The sequence below is a fragment of the Cygnus olor genome, chromosome 8, assembly GCF_009769625.2.
Source record: "Cygnus olor isolate bCygOlo1 chromosome 8, bCygOlo1.pri.v2, whole genome shotgun sequence".
In the NCBI taxonomy this organism is placed as follows: Eukaryota; Metazoa; Chordata; class Aves; order Anseriformes; family Anatidae; genus Cygnus; species Cygnus olor.
In genome coordinates this window covers 4,076,228-4,097,452 of record NC_049176.1, presented here as the reverse complement: position 1 = coordinate 4,097,452, position 21,225 = coordinate 4,076,228, and the positions used below count along the sequence as shown (strand labels likewise).

At 37.7% G+C, this 21,225-nt stretch overlaps 1 protein-coding gene across 10 annotated transcripts in view; it reads left to right on the top strand.

Annotated features, from left to right (window-relative positions):
• The first annotated feature begins 1,559 nt into the window (after positions 1–1,559).
• COL11A1 (collagen type XI alpha 1 chain) overlaps positions 1,560–21,225 on the top strand; it is a 235,611-nt gene continuing 215,945 nt past the window's right edge. For 9 of the 10 annotated variants that reach the window (XR_005822183.1, XR_005822184.1, XR_005822185.1 and 6 more), the window contains exons 1-3: positions 1,560–2,162; positions 17,741–17,908; positions 20,570–20,783. Coding sequence is in view for 3 of the 10 variants with exons in the window: in XM_040565891.1 (XP_040421825.1) it covers positions 2,048–2,162; positions 17,741–17,908; positions 20,570–20,783 (497 nt within the window). In the remaining 7 variants the exon portion in view is untranslated. The remainder of the gene's footprint in view (positions 2,163–17,740; positions 17,909–20,569; positions 20,784–21,225) is intronic. The other variant, XM_040565892.1, reaches the window with a different exon arrangement.

Here is a 21,225-nt window from a genome sequence, read left to right as displayed (position 1 = left end):
TTAAGAATAATGTTATGACTCTCATAATGTTTATCTACACTTTGAAACATATCTACTCTTTGATATATTTTCACTCCATCTAGACTGTAATTACTTCACTCTGGGACACCTTTGTGGCAATTACAAAGATTACAAACAATACCTAAAAACAAACAAACAAACAAAAAACAACAGTTAAATGAAAATCAGTAGTCCTTAAATACTGAATTTGATGTTCCACAAGATGAGGATCTTCAAGCACCTAAACTGCATGTAACTTCTGTCTTGCGTCCACTGAATGTGATAGTAATTTATTACAAATCTATGTGGTTTGATATGGTGGCATGCAGAAATAACTGAACTAGCACTAGAAAATGTGGTTCTGGTACTCGAATTAGTGTAGAATTAATACAGAATTCTGCAGAATTGTACATTAATGTAAGCATTCTACCTCACCTAGATTAATACATTTTCCTTCTAACGCCTAGCACAGATCTAAAGTTTTAATCTGGAATGCTAAATGATCAGCATTTTGTCTGAGTTGTTCTGCTTGGGACTGACGCAGGACCACATAGCCATTGTAGGCTAATAGCAAGGCTCAAAAAAGAAGTGTCACAGGCAACATGTGATGAGACTGGATGTGGCAAGAAGGCTGGTGACAGAAAGATGTCTGATTTATAAACATCAAGAGGAAACTTGAAACTTTACAGCATATGAGATTTTTCAGTAACAAAGTATTAAGTGAAAAGAATAAACTGCCTTTTGAGCTACCGACATTGTAACGATGGAGAAGGCGGCACCAAAGGAATTAACTTTTTGTGTTTTAGGAAGCATCTAGTAAACCACTGAGGACAACACAGGTAGGGTAACAGTTCATAGTACTGTTTGTACTATTAGTACAGTAATTAATTCCTGACTTTGCGGGAGTTGTATGTGGTTAGGGTTTAAGGCAGATGACTGTTGGACTAATTCTGAAGGAGTAAGTTTTCTACAAGTGGTATAGATGTGGTATTTTGATGCTTCGCCGCTGCGCTGTGGCTAACTACACTAAGTGCTACAACCTGGTGTATCTCTTCACAGAGCTACACCCAATTAACATTGAAGGGAGCTTGGGTGTAACCGTGCCTCACACCTTGGTCTCCTCATTTGTAAACCTAATGACAACGCCAACTGTTAGAAAATCAAGGACAGAAAGAGCTAGGTATATGATTACAGCACAGTAAAACAATAGATACTGTAGGAAACGGTGATGCACTTCTGACGTTTAATTTAACGTATAGCAGTAACACTTTGTGGTTAAACCATCTGTTTATTAGTTACTGTAAGGAGTAACTACTACAGTTTTCTACTGTAGAGTAGAAAGACCTCAAGGAAGGCCAATTTTACAGTTTTGAGATGCACTTCAACCGAAACGTGACCACAGGTCTCCCAGTTAGGGCACCCCGGGCGCCCCCACCCCGGCTCCCCGCCCGCTTTCTCCCCTCAGGGGCCGTTCTCCCCCGCCGCCTGCCCCTCTCCTCATGCCCGCGGCGTCGCCCCCCATCGGCTCTGCGCATGCCCGGGGCGGGGGCGCTGAGGGGGCGACGGTGCTTGGGACCGGGCCGGGACACCCTGGCGGCATCCCCCGGCCTCAGCCTCCGCGAGCCCCCGCGAGGGCCGCTCTCCGCGGAGCAGGCTGTGTGGCAGCGGCGGGGCAGTTCTGCGGCTGGCCGTGGCAGCGCCACGATTGGGCTGCGGCCGGCGGGCGGGCTGTCAGTCGTGCCGCGGGGGTGGCCCCGCCAGCCGCTCGCCCAGCCCTCCGCTGGGATGCTGCCTTTAGGGGGATGCGGCGCTCTCCGCGTTTTGATTAAAGCCCCTCGCCTCCCGTCGGTCTGAAGGCAGGGCTGTCGGGGAGGACGGGGCGGAGCGGCCTGCGAGACAGAGAGAGAGGGGCAGAGACAGAGAGAATCCCTGGTGGTGCGTCGCGCATGGCTCTATAGGAGACGTCCTCTCCGGGAATACTGGGGTAGCACAGAGCTGGTGTGAACCGAAGGCGCCCGGGTTTAACTCACGCTTGCGGGCGCCCAGCATGGAGGTGCAGAGATGGTCCACGCGATGGAAAACGAAAAGGTGGCCCTGGGACGCGGCGGTGACCGTGCTCGTCGCCTTCGCCGCCCTCCTCGGGGCTGCAGAGGTCAGAGGAGGTAAGGAAGGGCCGGAAGCCGCCGGGGTAACCGGGCAGGGCGGGGGACACGGCCCCGAGCGCTGGATGGGCTCTGCTGCGGGCCGGGATGTGCCGGCAGGATGGGGAGTGAAAGAAATACTTGGATGCAGTGATCTCCCGTCAGTGCTGTAGAGCGTGACTACGGTTTTCAGTCTTATTGAACCCAGAGTCCTTGTGCCGCTGAAGTTCTCCAAGCGGCTGCAGAGCGGCGACAAGTAACTGCCTTCTCTGAGGGGTGAGGAAAGGGAGAGTCGGGCGTGGAGGCTCCCTGCTCGGGTCTTCTCCATTCTCACCTCACTTCTTTTTCCTTTGTAAAGGGTTTCGGGGGCGAGACGGGAGGAGCAGACCTGCTCGAGGCCGCTCTGTTGTGGCTGGGTGTGAGGCTGGGGCTGAGGCTTTTATTTTTCGGCATGTCTGACATTCACGAAGGGGGTTAACTCACCGCCGCCAAGAAAGGTTGAATTTTTGCGCGTTTATTATCTTAACGAGGTATTTCTTCGTCTGAACCTCTGCTTTCTGAATCAACGGGCGCCGCAGGGGGAGAGCAGTAAGGCGATGAGGGTTTCCATTCAAGCCCATTATACCTGGGGACAACCTTGGCGGTGTCAGATCAGTCAGGGCTTCTGCCCCCTGCTGGCCCCAGCTGCTGACAGGGACTGGCCGGGGTCACGTTTCAGCCTCGCGGCAGCTCCACGGACCCCAGTGAAGTTGCACTGAGGGTGAGTTAACTTCGCCGGGCTTGAAAGGTCCGACTCCTCGTTGCTATGTCAAAACTAAGTCTATTCAAGAAAGAAATCTGTACACAAAGACATGGTAGAGTATTATGCTACTTTTCATGCGACTGCAGCAGAATTTTCTTTAGTAAGCAAGATTTATGTAGATTATCTTTTCATTGGTGTCCAACATACTGTGTAAAGTTGAATAAAAATCTAAACCCAAGCAGTCCAGGGAAAAAAGAAAAGTTAGCAGGTACTCTGTGAAATATTTTCAGCAACATTTGGCACAGTAAGTAGTTTTTAGCTGTTTGGTAACTTAATTAAAAATGAAAAAGCCCTATTAAAAACCTTTTCCTCTAGCGTCCTTTATAAAGGATATTTCAGAAGTAATACTACAGTCTTCTCACATTTGTAGAACCATACCGAAGAGAATTTGGTACTTGGAATACTGTATTCTCTAAAAGTTCATTTGATTAGGGAGCTGTGTGTTTAGGGCATGCTCTGTTACTGAAGTCAGAGTATTTCCACTGACTACAGAGGGAGTAGAATTTGACCTAATTTCCCTAATGGAGTACAAGGGAGATATTTCTGAATCATCTTTTATGTATTCTAATCTTATTTAAAGTAGTTCAAAGATAAAATAGGATGTAATGACTAACATTTGAAAGTAGGTGAGGGAAAATACTGAGAAATAATAAAATAGTATACTGCAGTGGGCAAGCAGTATGACCAAATGAAAATGCTGCAAGGGTTGACCAGGGTAAAATATGAATTTTTGCCCTTATAAATTCTGTTACATTGAATCCTATATTCTTCAAATGTCTTTTCATAAAGATATCCATTTGTAAAGAAATGTAGAGAAAATTTCACTGCGTGTTCATGTAAGTGTGAATCCTGCAGCGGTGACTTCTTTTTAAGACAACAGAATCCATTCCACTTAGAGAAACCTCAAAAGATTCCTAAAATTCTTGTCCTTTTTTCAAGTTGCTTTATTTAACACAGAAAAGAAAGAGAAGTATGAGGTGTCCGTCACAGTACCAAGAAAGGGGGTGTGAAGGTCTGTTTGAGTTATTTGTTGTTTTGACAGGAAAAGTTACAGAAGTTAGAAAGAACTGAATGGGAAAGCTGGTGACTCATATTTGGTCAGCTTAGTGCCCACCAACTCTTAAGCAGCTCTTTTTAGAAAATACTTTTGCTTTATGACTTGGCAAAAGTAAACAGCATTCAGTATTTTAAAAGACATCCTTTGATTTCCCTTCCCCTTCCTCACCTTTAATACTAAATCTGTTGGTAATGTATTTGGAATGAATAAACTCATTTAGTCGAAATGGTATGGCTTCAACGCTATAAATTTTTTGTAAGGGCCTGGCATCAATGCACTATTGTGATACTGATTTAATTTTCATGGGCAAGAAATGAAAAATCAGACTTTTTATTATTTGTAAGCTTTTTAAGCAACTAGAAATCCAGCTCTTACTCTGAGTGCAAGAAGTTTTAAGAATTCTTCCTGAAAATGAATCTGTGAAGCTATATATACAGTGTATATACTTGGGACCTTCTGTGTAAGTGACAAGCATGTTGGTTTCTAGTATACCAGAGATACTTTTTACAGCCATCTTAGGAAATACAAAGGTTCCTTGTGCTTCCCCAGACAAGCCTGGAAACTGGTGGGAGTTCTAGGTGCAGAAGGAATGCAGACCTGGGTCCACCAGTAATGGCAAAAGGAGAGTTTTCTTTGTGGACTCAACATTATTACTCAATTGTAGTTGCTTAGTAAGTTACACTGAGAAGATGTGGATTTGTTTATTGAATGAAAACTGTTTAATGTACCTGATCACTCTAACTCTGTATTAAAAGAAAAGAAAAAAGGTATTTTAAACTAAAAAAGGATGAATCTCTTCTTAGAACTGTTAGTGATATAAAGCACTTTTGCTCTTAACTGATCGGTTCAATTTAAGGTTGAAATAGAATGTGAAACACTTTAATTGTTCTTTTACAGTGAAACAGTTTTGCACGCTAATTTTGGCCGAATAAAATGCTATTAACCTTCAAAAACAGAGGGCATATAGGGCTTTCTCAGATAAATACTCACAAAAATGATTAAATCAAAGGGAGATTTGACTGGATTCAGCTCGTGGTCCTAGCTGAAGTTTTTCTGAGTCCCAGGGATCAGCAGGTGAAATGGTCCTGTCTTCCCAGTATAGTGCAAAAGAGACTTACATGCATATATCTGTTCTACTATATAATATATATTATATAACTTCAAAAATTATTTTGAAGGTAAAATAGTTATTTCAACCTCAGTAGCAGGCATCTGACAGAAGAATGAGTGGTATTTGTTGTAAGTTCTCTAGAGCATGAATCTTTGCATTTAATTTAGAAGGAGACTTCACAAGGATCCCAGAAAGAACTATTCAGACTGCAGGAAGCTGTCTTTTTACTAGCTCTGCAGAAAGAAAACTTGCATATTTCTCAACCTCAGTTTTGTGTATATATAATAAATGTAACTGAATATAAGTACATATTGTATACACACAAATGTTCAGTGCTTTTGGCTTGAAAGCATCTCTAGCACCTGTTACTGGAATGTCACTAGAAAGAATAATTTTTGATGTAAAATTTTCTGGTGCTAAGGCGTTTTATGATTGCTGAAAAAAAAATTGAAAATGTTGTTAGTACCCATGGCAGTTGTAAAATGTAGTAAAGAAGTCGTTATATTCAGTATTGCAGTTGTCTTGCCCAAAGTTATTTGGCCTCCTCAGAATAGGGCCCTTAATTCCAACAAGGTTGCAGCATAATAAAAGAGCCCTGACACTACCACTGAACTGAAGTTATACCTAAAACATACTGGAACAATTATGTCTCTCCTGGATTTGTTTTGTACAGTGGTGAACAGTAGGGTTTCCATCTGCCAGCAAGATTAAGAAGTTGCTTTTCTCTGTAGAGCTCTCTTTTCAGAAGAAATCCTCCCAACATTGGTTAATTTATTGTTATTCTGTATATTTGTTGCTAATATGGGGAAATTTGTTTTCAAATTTCAATTTTTCACCCAGAGCTTGGGTGAAATCTCAAGTGAAGGATGAAGCCTCTCTTTCTAAGGATGAAGTGTTGTGCAGTGATACAGATTTGCCCTCTGGATGGACACAATAAGACAGCAGCCACTTAAAAGGAATTAGGTGAACACTCATGCCTGTTGAAAGGGCTTATGACTGTACCACCCAGTATTAAATACCAAGTTTACAGACTGTAAATGTAAGTATTAATTGCTGACCCTGTTATTACAATAGTAATAGAATCTGACAGTACTTTTTTGTTTTGTTTTACTATGTTATCACACATAAGGGGTTGTAAAAATCTTTGTAAATTCTAGGTCTGGGGCTTGACTGTACATCAAAGTGTTAATGCATACAGTATGTGAAGTAGAAGTTATTTGGCGGAGCTAATCTTATGAAAGAGAAGTGTTTACTACAAAGCAAGTTGAAAGGTATATTGTAAAATATGATTTAAAAAATGAAGAATCTAATCCTGCAATGAATAACAACACTGGCAGCCTGAATATGAATTAACTGCAGTTATAAATCAAATCATGGTCACTTTGTTAAAGTGTTACCATAACCTAAGTTTTATTCACTCTCTCTCCTCACCTGTATGAGGATAAGTTATCAAGCATTCTTAGTAGAAGAAGGAAAAAAAAAAAAACATTCGAAGTTTTGCAACTTTCCTGTCTATTTAAGTAGTTAAGCAGTAGTCTTGCTAGTGTTGGTAGGGTATAGAATTGGGATCGATTTTCTTGTCTTGCTATCAAAAGGAAGACAAAACATTTTGCTGTCAAAACCTTCGACATCAGTGAGAGTAATTTCTGAGTTGTATGGTTAATAAAAATCATTTAATTGTTTCTATAGGAAATTAAATAGGGCTACTTTAAATGGCATCATTTGTAAATCTTGTCCTTAGCTGTGTTTTGCTTTTCTAAACATATTTCATTGCTTATAGCAATGTAAACACAAACTGACAATGGACATATGTTTGACATTTGAAAATTCATATTTGTTAAGAGATATTTTTGAAGTCTATTGGGATTATTTCCAAATAAGTAACTTTGTTTATTTGAAATGGTAATAGAAACAGGATACTCTGGCAATTTAATACTTGTTTTGCTGATATTCACAGTTGGGAATACTGTCTCCACTATCTTTATAAAACAAACTTTTTGAATGTTTACCAGAGGCCTCAACATAGTTAGGCATTTGGATTGCAGTTCTGATATGTTCTGCTGTTGTGTGAAGTAGGAATAACTCCACAGAAGTATTGAGATGGATATTAAAATATTGCAGATTGGTGGTCAATAGAGGACTACACCACATAAAGAAACTGGCTCAGTCCTTTGTAGCTAATAAATGAAACAATTTATGGAATCAGGATCAGGTCTTCAGTGTTCGATTGTAGCCTATGTTGCTGAACAAGTGATTCAGAAGTCTTGCTGATACAATCTTTCTGGTCTCAAAGAAGGTTTTGTTTTAAGCATTGAAAAATATATCATGCAAAATGAAATGACAGCCTCAAAATCTAGGTTACGCTCTAGAGTTGTGTAAAATAGTAAAAAACAGAAAGAACATTTCTTAATTCTTGCTGAGTACTTCAGCTAAAGTAATCCTGCAGGTTAACCTCATTAAAGGTATATAGGCAAGTTTCCCAATAGTCTTAATGTGGGGTTTATTTATTTATTGTAGGAGTATTATAGATTGGTCTTTAAAAGGAGAGATAATAATGAGTTGGTGAGTATCAAAAATGAGTTCCACATATGCATAGTCTGTTTTTATTTTCTTTGAAAGGCTAATATGTATTTAATATGCTTGCAGCGTAGGAAGATTTTGCAGTATAGGAAGAGAATGAAAAATTTCCAAATAACTGATGTGGATGCAGAAGTTCTGAGCAGTTTTGCACAAGCCCTCTGTTGGCGAAACACTCAATTATAGGCTGTGTAAAGCATTCCTGTATGCGTCTGGATAATCTCTAGTTCCTGTAGGCATTCAGTATGAAAGCACCTTCCTCTAAAAATGTCATCAGCTAAGATCCCAATTAAATGATTCATTTTAAAGATAACATGCAAGAAAGCTTTTAATATGTAAAACAGCCTTTCATTGGAAAATATGGCTCTAGAAGAATATATATGGGCAATATACATTCAGTTAATCTCACAAATTTTTATTTGGCTATCTAAGGGGCGGACAGGGTGGAAGCTTGATTTTCAGGAGCACTATGTAATTACTTCAGGCAGCTTCATGTTTGTACTTAGAAGATGCTCTGTGGCTCATGTTTGTAGCCCACAAAACATAATATGTAGTTCTGTAAAGTCCTTTGGTCAATGCCAATGAAAAGTATTGACACTGGGTACTGCATGATGCTTTTGGTGCTTGTTCCCAGAATGCAGTCTTGTGCTGCTGTTCTGGGCTCTCAGCAGTGAGCAAGGAGATTGGCAGCTCTCAAACTGCCAATCCTAAAAGCTCTGAAGAAGTACAGATCTGCCCAGAACTAGTCAGTAGGAAATGCTAAGGACTGGAGAGTTTCTGATCCTCCTCTGGTGCCTGGATGACAGGACTGCAGGGAATCATTGCTTGGGATAGAGAGATTAGAGCCTGTGGTGAGAAGGTAATAGCATCCATTCCTTCTAAGAACTGGGGAGCTCATTGAAGCATCTTGTGCATAATGTGCTTTTGAATTCCTGCTTTTTGACATTTATTTCTGTATTAGTGCATAACAGATGAAGAACACAGTAAATTAAGTACAGATAATAATTACCTGTATCTCTGTTTTTAAAAGTTATCCCACCACAACCGCCCACAATGACAATAACTAAAATGTGCAATGGTAAAAACAAGAATGAAAATATTCCTATTGCATTAGAAATAGTGCAAATTTCTAGTAATAGACGGGTCTTGCACTGTGTCCTAAAGGTCAGAAGTCTAACAGTTCAGCAAATCCAGATTCTAACACTGCTAGTGAAGACTTTTGTGTTGACCTTCTGGGACAACGGCAACAATTTTTGCTCCCTATGTTCTAGTAAACTTAGGTCTGCCTGGTAAACGAACCTGCTTGCTGTTGTTGTCAGAATCAGCAACTGGCCTAATAATCAAGGAAAAGGAACGTGAACAGGGGAAAGTTGTTGGGTTTCACAGAAGGATAACTGCTGAAACAGCTTGACAAATGGTAGCTTAAAACAAACAAACAAAAAACTACTATGTAGAAGAACTTTGACACAGTCTGTATTTAAGAATGTTTTTAAAAGAAAAATGTTTCTCCCTTTTTCTGGCCTGTCAGCTCTGTTCTGAGAGGTCAGCAGCAGAAACTGAATACTGGCCACCCCTTCATATGATTTTTTTTTTCTTGTTCATAAAAATACTTTCAGCTCTTACATTCATTAAGCTATTAGCCTCCTAATGAGCGTCAATTAGAAACCATCATCATAGTAGTTTTAATTTTGACCATCTATATAACACATGGAGAGTCCTTAGAATGAGCACTTAGAGTTATGAAGATACAAAATTTTGAGAAAATTCACTAACTGTAGGCTATTATGCCTTTAATAGGCAACATGGTTTCAAAAACACTGTGGAGCAGCCAGTACCTTCTATTTAAATTCCTAAATATACACCTAGAAATCTAACCATAAGTTAACCTATTTTGGAAGTCTTGCCCACAAATACAAGAAGTCCCTTCATCAGTAGCCACCAAATATGCATATGTTAGCCTACCAGGGTATAATAGCTGCTACTCTTTAAATGCTCTCTCATAGTAAAATAAAACTGGACTAAATTTAAAAACACACTCCATTTAGAATGGAAGATGAATGTTTCAACACTCTGTTTTCCAGTGGATCCATTGGAACAGATTGCTGGCAGAATGAAACGTATTTCCATGGAAAAATATGAAGTAGAGTAATAGTAATTTAGAAACATTACTCTTACTAATTTATCATATAAAGTTCTTTGACTGGGGCAAACTAAGCTCTTTTCTATGCCAGGGTTGTATCTCACCTGTTATGAGTTACTGATTGTAATTCTTACAGGCTGTTTCTGGGGCAATCTCTGATATATTTTCACTTTCACATTAATCAGAAGAAGGGCATTGGTGAAGAATAATGATAACTCAGAGGGAAAATCAATACTGCTTATTATATATGAAAAAGGAAAAGCCACAGTTACTGAAGTTATTAAAAGCATAGCAAACTGTTGCACACTCAGATTGCTAAGACATATCTATGTAAAGTAAAGACTACTGGCTCTTTGTTTTGCTTTATTTCCATTTAAAGTATGTTCACCAGCATGCATCTGGGAGTATCCTGTAAATATAGGTGAATATAGCCTTTAAACAGGGAAGGGTCATCATGCCTGGGCGCTCTCATAAAATTAAGAGTCTTAAACCCAGGAGTTACCCAACCAAAATTTAAATATAATAGGATTTCAACATCTATGCTTCATTAGGCACTCAAACAGAAAGAAATTTTTTTAGTCTAAATGAGTCATCCCCTGAAAAATTTCTTATGGTAATGAATTGTGTAGCCAGAGGTTGCCACAACAGCCGCTTTCCTGTCAGTCCTGGAGGGTTTCTCTTTTAGGCCTCATGGCTAAGTCCTTCCTTCTGAAAGTACCTGAGCTGATTGTTTTCCTCTGCATACTGTATCTTCAAGAAAAGTCTCTCAAACAGTTCAGTCTAAAAGTCACCAACACCTTTAACTGCAGCTAAAAATGACTTGCTGTACAGTTCATGGGCAAAGAACAGATGTCTTATTTGGTATAGCCTATCTAGAAAGGTTCAGGGCTATATTCAGTTCTGACTGAAGCTCCCAAGTGGTTTTGCAGTCCATTCTGTTTAGAATTGAAGACAACTCCAGGTGTGGAACTTTGTTACAGAGTTAGTTAGCCGTCCATTCTGACCTTCTTGGTTATTTCTGAAGAAATAATTAAATTAACTCAAAAAAACAGCTCCTAATTCAATGAATAATAACTTTTCAATCTACATGTATTCCAAATCTGCTGAGGGCCACTGCATGCGTCTGTGGTAGGATCACTATAAATGTTTGATCTCGTAAGATCTAAGACATGAAATACTAAGTGAGAAACCAGAGTGGCTCATGGAACTGACCTGTAAACTGCTTCTCAATAGAGCTTTGTAGGAAAAGGATCATTAGAAAGTTAGAAATCTTTCTGATAACCAACTAACCTATATAGGTCAGAAAGAATTTCTGCAGAAGCATTATATAAGTATGCTGAGAATTTATTTTTCTGTAAATAAATTCTAGTAATGGAGTGTCCAGGTCGTCTGCTATCAATGAAATTAATCCAACACAGAATTTGTCACAAATTAGTTGACAGCAACAGACCAAAAATTACTAGTAAGATGCTGTGAGTGAAAGCTGGTAAGCATGCTAAGAAACAGGAGCTGAAGTGTTTCATATGCTAAAGAGTAAGTTGATATCAACATGTGAGCTGCTTAGAGTGATTTGGGAGAGAACGTTTTACTTATGTGAACCAATACAGCTCTATTTGCAGTGCGTGTTAATAACCTAACATTTACATACCCAGCATTTGCATTAATGTCACTCAATAGATTTATATATTGTAGTATATATTATATTTATTATATTTGTATATGATTTGAGTAACCCTATATGAAAACCTCTTTTGGTTTTGGATCATTACTGCAGTTGGTCAGTAGCTGAAAATTATAACAAAAAAAAAAGGTCTGTTGTAAATCAAAACATTTTCATAACTGCAAAGTCATTAAAATAATAAACCCTACAACATGATTGTTCCTATTACCTAGAAAGGTAATATGTTGTATAGATTTTACCCTTTTATCCAAAGTAGCTGCTGCTGGTATAATTCCAGAGACACTTCTGCTACCAAAAGTGTTGGATGCACTTTTGATCCATCTTTTTTTTTTGTGTTCTGTACAGTTTGCCTTTGCAGGGTCAGAGGGGTTTCATAATAATGCAGAATTTGAATGGTGGCTGCTGGAGCAAACCCAAGAAATTTTATTGCCTATCACCATGATCTCATTACAGAGTGGATACATACTTTATACACTAAGAAGATATGATTAAACACCACTCATTACGACCTGTCCTTGAGTTTAAAAATCCAAGCATTATGAACCAGACTTGGCCATCCAAGGCAAGTTCTCTTGACTGATACAACTTGTCCCTGTTTTGCAACGTGTATCCTTTTACCTAGGCTTATGTGGTCACCTACAGGAATCGGTATCATAGCGAGCTGTGGACGTGCTAAGCATTTATGCTGAAAACTAAGGTCATCCCTTACAGAAGGAGGCTTGATGTGACATCTTGAATAAACATAATCAACACAGAATGTGTATCCAAAGGAGTTCAGTCTGCATTGATGTACAGCCTCTCAGTCCTTTGTTCCCCTAATGTCATAATCTGTATTATTATTATCCGGGAACCTCCTCAGCAAGCAGTTTCCACCAAAAGAAAGGGAGAGCCATGTTATTTAATACATACCAGCTAAGATTAATAGGGATGATTTATTGGAGATTTTATTTCCATTTAGAGGTTGTGGAATGGAATGAAATGAAAACCATATTTTAAACTGTGAATATATGATCAAAATGTAGTCTAGATTTTTACAAGCACTCTTTTCAGTCTATAATGCTATATTTTTATTATTAAAACATTGAAGATAATGCTCTGCCATAGGCTTTAAAATAAATGTGTCATTGTATGTATAGGAAGTCTAGGCTTGAAAATGCTAACCAAAACTGGAAGTGAGGTTTTATGTGCATTTTCCTTCTCTCCAAAAGCACGGAAAACACATGAGGTTTTCCTCATGTAATTCACCTTGAAAATCTGTCCTGACCTTGCAGTGTAAAAGTGTGATCTAGGATTCAGTTTATAACTACTTACCTTCATTAATTTCTGGATATTCCTTATTCATTTGGCAGAACCAGATCAGAATAAAATTACTGTGCTCTTGGTATTATTTACTGTTTTCCTTTTGATTTCCAGTGGAGAGATGCTGGCAGCGGTGAATTTTTCTTCTTCTTACTTAAAATGCTCTTACACATATTTTGGTACCATCTAAGTTATCTTAGAAGTTCTTATGTTTCTATCAATCTAGCTTTGTCTTGCTGTGTTTTTCTTCCATAGGAGGTAAAAATAGGAACCTTGTGGGTGAGGGATGGGGAGGGGAGCAAAGGATGATTAAATATGGCTAGTGTTTTATATTTAATATGAAATATGTGAGATCAAAGGTTCTCATCCATACCATTATAAATGAAAACTTCATTGAGTGAATAGAAATACTTAGGTCACATCACAGTAATGAGACCAGAATTTGGCTCTACAAATTCAAATATTGCAAGTTGCAAGTTATTTCAGGTCATGAGGTATTACACAACTCATTTTTTCTTGTGCTTTTGTACTTTTTTTTTTTTTTTTGCACCTTTATTTTTTGAAAAGCAAGAACTTATGCTGGAGCTATCTGATTAACAGTTTGGCATAGTTGGCATACTGAAAGATGCTCGTACACTCAGGATCCTATCTCACATGCTTCTGCCTTCTAAGAATGTGATTTTTTTAAAGTATTCTCCTTTGTCATTCCAGAAATCTCAGGCACTTTTAAACTCTTTTTCTCTGGCTACTACTGCATAGTCTGTTAGTGGCAGTGAAAGCTGCACATCTCTCTTTGAACTTTGTTTTTTGAATCAAAAGCGTAAGCTGTGGAGATTTGTACTATGATATTTAATGAGAAAAATGATCTCTTGCAGTTGGTTCTCCATCAGTGGAAACAGAGCAGAGCAGAAGCTCGCTTTTTGATTTCAGTCTGATTCTGGGGGGTTGGTTGGCGTGCCTCAGGGAGGCGGGCTTCAGGCATCAGTTCAGTGTGGCCATAAACACCTGCATGAAGAGAATGACTTTCAGGGTCTGGATTTTGTATTTTGGAAAATTTACCATGGCATGCACAGTCCATTTTACAAAACTGATGTCTAAGTTTCACAGGGAGAATTAACTGCAGTCCAAAGACTGGTGAACAGAGCTTTCTAAATAATGTTTATCTGTGGGTTATTTCTTTGCTATCTCAAATCTTAGTACAAAATAGAAGGATGAAAAAGTATTACATCATATATCATAAATTTTCAGTTTTCTTTACTTCTATTCTGGAAAAACTATCCAGGGACATTAGACTAGGGAGTAAAATCATTTAGGCAAGCTGTGTTGTGCACCATGAGGAAGTTCATGTGAGAGGCCCTATATCTGTCAATATCTAGGTTAAATTAATGGTGCCCCTTATAAATACAAACTCTAACCCTAATTTGTGCATCATGCAAACAGGCAAATTGCATGGCCTTAGTGTTGGTGCTGTTTCTGGCTGTTTCTTACCATTCCAATAAACTGTGTGGGAGAAGAATGCTCAAGAAGAGGCGGTTCACAGGAAGAGCTGAAGCTCCCAGGTTACAGTGACGCTGAGCACTGCAGAACCTACAGAAACTGGCAGAGAGAACTCCCAGTCTCACTTGAGAGCTTCTAGCCTATGTTCTTCTTGACTGTGTGAGTTGTCTTCCTATCTCTCTACCCTGGTCTTCTAAACAGGCCAGTTGTTGGCTGTGTGAAGGTTTCTCATCCTCCTTTATACTTCAGGCAGGTTGCCTCTAAATGGTAGGATCTAAGCTCTGCTGTTTTCCAAGACCTCTTTATTTCTGACTGGATTCCTATATGTGTGTGAGCTTTGGGGCATATTAAGAGCAGCTGTGTCTGGTGCTTTCTGTAGAAGCACTGTGCAGATGATCTGAACATGCACTATGGGCTTATCATGAATCTTGAGACTAATGTCACGCCAGCCTGGTCAGGGCTGTACCAGCTAGGTTGCCATAGTTTCAGGAAAAAAAACTGAAATTCACCATCAAAATTTCTCCTAGGAAAGAGGATGTGTCTGAAGAAGCCCAAATATATGGCAGCTTGGCACAGGAAGAGAGTAGGGGCAGAGGGCTTCAACACTGAGACCCTGCTTCCAGTGGCAATGACAGCTGTGAGGAGACTTCCAGGCCTGCAGCCTCCCACCTGAAATATGGGGCTGGTTGTACCCTAATCTGATGAGCCTCAAGCCGAGGTTAAATAATGGCACACACAAGAATGATGCAAAAACACTTAGGAGGAAGGAGCACAAACTTAGAAATCCTGTTGTGTAGGTTATTATTGGAGATAGACTGATTATCTTTTTTGTTTAACTTCGTATGCCTTGTCTATTCTATTTAGAAATGATGGTGAACTGACTCGTGCTTTTGCTATTCATATTTCTTGACTCGCAGTTTGTGGAAATAAATGTCACCTACAGACTGTTAACAAATGTTCATTTTTGTTATTTGGAATTTGTGGTTTGAAGATTGCTCTATTCTATTATTATTCTGTTTCTTGACTGGAAGACTTTTTAGCAGCAGAACTAGAACTAGTGTGGAGTAATGAATAGTCGCGTTCAAGGGTGAATACCCTTCCAGTCAGCCAGGCAAGGAACAGCCATTATTCTTAAAAAAAAAAAAAAAAAAAAAGTGAAGAAAAAGAATCTGGTACAAATTACAGAAAGAGCAAAGGAAAAAAGGAATGTACCAGGGTTGACTTATACAGCGACTTGGAATTTTTACTGATATTTCCTGTGACTGGTTCTACATTACTTTACTGGTTCAAATTATTATAGATACTGCAAAAATAGCCACAGTTACTGGAAAACCATGTGGCAATTTCTTCAGCATGGTAGGAACTTCAGAATTGTGTGGTATACCTACAGAGAATACATTATATCCTTTACAATTTTTCAGACAATACTTAACAGAGAGGTAAGGCTAGTGCTTCAGAATTTGCACACTCCTGAAACTTTACTTTTGAGAATGTGTGAACATATTGAATTTGTAGGATGTATGGATTTTAAGTAACTGAGTTAATGCAGGTGTATACTGTATCATTCTTTCAAAATGTATTAGCTTGTAATAAACTTCGACTTTGGGGTTTTTATTTGATAGCACGATCTGATGAAACATGGAAACGATGTTGAATTATTAAAAAAATTAAAAAAGCTCACAAGTATTATTTGTGATTATATTTTAAGGCAGAAGAAGTTATGTCATTCTAGGCAGATTAATAAAACCTCAGATTTTGTGTTTAAAGAATACACTTTTAGTGTTATTCAGTTAGGTTTAACCACAAAGAGGACTTCATCATATTTGGCAATACCAGGAGAAGAATAAGATGGGCTAATTAAAGTTAAATTTGTTCTCACTTGTTATTGATAGAGCATATAGTGCAATGATTTCTGAGATGCTACAGTGAGGAAAAAGCCAACACATCGATACTGGCTAGAACTGTACAAGTTGTCAAGAAAGTAGATACTGATGTATCCGTAATCAGACTATCACTTTGCCTACGTTTTCATATTTTTATTTGTTGTCTGCAAATAGTCATTAAAATAATTGAAAATTCACAACAAATTTTGGGCCTTAAGTTGATATTTGCTGACTGACAAAGTTAATAATAGCAGAGAATAAATTGGCTATAGTTAATGCAACAGTGCATTTCATAGATATGAAGAAAGGTCAGATTTCTGAAATGTATTACTCAGCTTTAAAAGCAAAAGTCATGTAAGACTTTCTCTCCAAATAGAGTAGTTATGAGTTTGCCAACATGAAAGCTGCAGAAAAGTCCTAGTCCTGCTTTGAATAGAAAGTTGCACTAGATGATGTCATGAGGTCCCTTCCAACTTGAATTTTCCACAGTTCCATGTTTAATCACCTTTATGAGCTAAAATAATACAGGCTATCCAATTTATTTGTGTTGGAATGTTTAGTAACTACTACTTACATTTTGTACTTTTGTTGAATCAGGTTTGTTCACCACAAAGAATTGTAGGATGGCATGAAAGGCTGCTCAGAGCGCAAGGTGACTCTGAGTAGCACGCTCTACTTCACTGTGTTAGTAAAACAGAGGTTTGAATATAAACAAAGACTATCATGTCTCTTTAAGGGCTAGCTAGGTAGCACAGGTCTTTCTTTTACTAAACTCCTAAGTAGAGATCTGATGAGTGGCTCTATTCAGAGAAATACTAGAAGAAATTAGCCATCCCACTAACATACTTTCTTTAGACATCTGATTAAAAATCTTGCCTCTGCATATCTGCTTGTCAAATAAACTCTGATTCTTCTAACTACATACCTTTTCTGGTGCTACTGAAGGTGGAAGGGAAGTAATTCCCCAAACCTGGACCAGTCTGTGATTCAGTCCATTCACTTCTTGCAGGCAAACAAGGTAACTTTTTCTTTCTCTAACTGGAAGAGAAAAGTGGTTAGTTTCTTCCTTATCACCTTCTGTTGAGAAAGGAGTCGTATGTAATCAGAATATATTCTAATGTTAGCAATAGTAGTTTCTGATAGCAGATTGCTAGTAGTTGAATGCTTCTGAAACTTTTGTGCTAACTTTTTAAATCAATTACACTTTTTGTAAGTCACTCAGTAAAAGAATGTGCTCTAAGATTCAATCACCAAGTTTCTCTCCATTTGGGAAACTGTGATTTTTCAAAGAGCCAAACCATTCAAAAATTTGACCATAGCATTTACATTAGATGAGATGAACTCTTACATATTTAAAAATGAATAATCCTGTTGAAACAATATTCTGGTTTAGGAGTAGCCTGCAATAAATCAAACCAGGATGCAACTATGCAACTACTCTTACGGTTACACATACACTTTTGCAATGAAATTCATTTTCTTCTTAGACTCTGCATACTGTAGAAATGTGAGAAGATGCAAGATGAGTAATTCTTTTGTTTTTATTTGTCAGCTGAACCAGTTGATGTACTGAAAGCATTAGAATTTCACAATATGCCAGAAGGAGTATCAAGAACAGCAGGATTTTGCACAAACAGGAGGGATTCAAAAGGATCAGATGTTGCCTACAGAGTTTCAAAAACTGCACAGCTCAGTGCCCCAACAAAGCAGCTGTACCCAGGTAAGATTGTCAGAAAGCTGTTACTTTGGTGAATTATCTTACTGCCTATGCTACAGTATCTAAAGCACATCATGTAGTCTGTCATCAGTACCACAAAGCACCTCTGTTATCCCTAAAAGTGGGCCTGTACACGAATGACAGGATGTTCTCTTAATCCACTGGATGAAGCCATTTTTATTGGTTTCAATCATAAAGCTCTTCATCAAATTCTGCACCAATGCCAGAACTAGTCTGTAAGTCATATTACCTGTTATTTCATGATTCTATCTGAAAGAAAGTTTATTTGGTGGCTTTGGCATGTTTCCTTCAGTTTCAGTAGTCCATTTAAAAGCAGTACTTTCTGGACCAATGCTATAGTGCTAGAAATGAGTTGTGGCTGGCCATTGCAAAATTGTTCCCAGAACTACCATCTGTTAAGAATTACCTGAGAGTTTCTGAGTATTTGGGGGACTAAACAAGGCTAGTTGAGGATATCAAGTAATGTGATTCCATCTTCTCTCAAATTTCTCTAAAATTAAATAATCACATTTTGGGAAAGATTAACTGGATGTTAAAGAAAGATTTATTCCATTATTTTGCTGTCACTCTTGTCATTTGACCCAAACTGTTGAGGAAAATAATTATAAGAGTATAAAAAAAATCCTGAAACATTAGTGTCCAAGAGCTATTAAAAAAGCAAAGAAGTGTCCAAGAGCTATATATATGTTGCAATACGTAAACATTTATACACATTTCTGTTAGAAAGTCATTCATTTTTTTGACTTCTTCAATCAACAGTGTATGGAGGAAACTTACTTATAATCACATAATGTATGTGTAAGATAAGACATTTGGAAATATTATGCCATTGTAGTGATAACAGCAACTACTGAACCAAGGTACACAACTCATTGTCAGTCACCTATCTGAGAAAGCTTCTAGGTTTTTTTTTTCATAGGATATTATCTGATTGAAGAGCACAGGCCCAGAGTAGATGTATGTCACCCACTGTAAGCACTTTCAACAGATCTTTCAGATTAACAGTGCAGACAGGTCAAGTATTCAGTGCTTTTCAAATAATTTTTTGGCCTTTGTTCAGTTATCTTTTCTTTCTTTTCCTCATTTTGCTGTCATCTGTTTATTCTGACATTAAAAGGCATAACATACAGTTTAGTTTAATCTGTAAAGCCAGCAGTTTCACTTCATCATCATTAAAAAACTTGACTGAAAGCTCATCAGAGTCAATGAAATTTTCCCTGTTTATTGAGCTTTTATTCTTTCAAAAGAAAATCTCAAAACAAGCCCTAAACTGGTCTACGTTACTAGTGTTCAACAACCTTCTACAAAAAAGTTATAAAGACCATAAAAAGTATGTAAAATAACATTGCTGCAGACAATATAATAAGTGTAAGACTAGGGATTTTCAGTTTTAGAAGAGTAGTATGTAATTTAAAATGCAATTAATATTTTATGCATTTTTTTTCCATATTGTAACTAAAGAGTTAATGCCATTGGGAGCTTGTCTTTATGGAAGAAATGCAGAATCTTGAAAGACTTTTCCCACAACACCTGTATTGGAAATAATCTTGTATTTTTTCCGTCATTAGAAGGAATTCCTAAATCAGCTTTAAGATGATGTCTTTCATAGTTTTATTCATCACAAAAATGTAATTTATATTATTGTATTAAAGTTTGCTCTATTATTGTATTAAAATGTTTAAGAACATTCTACCCACTCATGCACGCAAAGTTGCAGTTATATTCATTACCATCACTATGATTAGATTCTAATCCGTTCATTTCTTGCAAGTCAAATTGTAGCTGAGGCTACACTGATCCAGTGTATGTTCTGACTTAGAATGTCAATCTTACACATCATTTGTTGTTATTAAGCCTAATAAACTTTCACTCCAAATGAAATGCAGATTTACCACTAGATTCAACAAGAGTAATACTGAGTACAGACCTCAGGTCTTCCTCTATAAATAAGCTGTATCCACTTCTAATTTTGTTTATTTTTAGTTATAAAGGTTGAAACAATGATTTACATATAATCTCTACTTCAAAGAGCAAGCATCAGGGAATAAATGAAAATGAAATGTTCTTTGCTTATGCCTAAAGCTCCTATTAATTAAGAATGGTAAGTATGTAAGACTGGTCATGTATTTTTTTCAGTGTTATGCACAATATCATTGCAGAAAGATGCAAATATATATTGTGAGGGGAAAAAAATAGACCAAGTGGCTATCAAGGGAGATGAAGTGCCTGGGAAAATATTTGCTGTAAACTAAAATTGATACTTGTTTTGTAGAATGAATTTGTAGTGCACACTTTTAAATTAGAATTGCTAAAAAGTTGAATAGAAAAAAAAATAGTGAAATTGAAACTTGCATGGTTATTCCATATATTTTGTCATTACTACACAAATTCACAGTAGCTTTACAAATCATGCTTTTAAGAACCCTTAAGGTATATATTTGGGGAATTAAAGCAAAAAAGAGGGAAAAAAAAAAAGCAAAATTTTTCCTAGTGTAATTTCGTACATGTTTACTTTGTCGAATAAAGGAAAACCAAAAACCAGTTTGTATGTAGGATCCTCTACACTTATAGACAAATTGAAGTCTTCATAGGATAGTTTCATCTTTTCTGAATTTGTAACTGTATGTGTCATTTTGTTTACAGGTGGAGATTTTCCAGAAGATTTTTCAATATTAATGACAGTAAAACCTAAAAAGGGTATCCAGTCCTTCCTTCTGTCTGTCTACAATGAACAAGGAATTCAGCAAGTAGGTGTCGAAGTTGGTAGATCCCCAGTCTTCCTCTTTGAAGACCAAAATGGAAAACCTGCCCCAGAAGACTATCCTCTTTTCAGAACAGTCAACATTGCTGATGGCAAGTAAGTGTAAAATTTTTAGATGTAAAATGAAGTCACAGACCACTGTATAGATGATTATTGTCTTTACAAACAGATATTGTAAATAATTCAATAAATAATTAACAATTTCTAGCTAGCTGGACTGCTGTGGTACAAAATCAGGGGATCTTTGCAGCAGAATACAGCGCCAGCTTGAAATGGAGTATAGAGCTACAGATATAGTCAAACCACCTTTCTTATTTGCTATTTCTGTAAATCAGGAGTGAGGAAATAGTCATAGAAGTTAAACCCATCAAAACTAAATATATGAAGACTCATTCTGTGCAAGATTGAAAGAAACTCTGTTTTCAAAAAGACTGGAATAATAGTCTAACTTGAAAGACCGTCTTCTTCTTCATTTAAAAATGATAGGCAGAGTGAAGATAAATTGACAAGACAGTACGTTATTTTTCCTTTCCTTAAC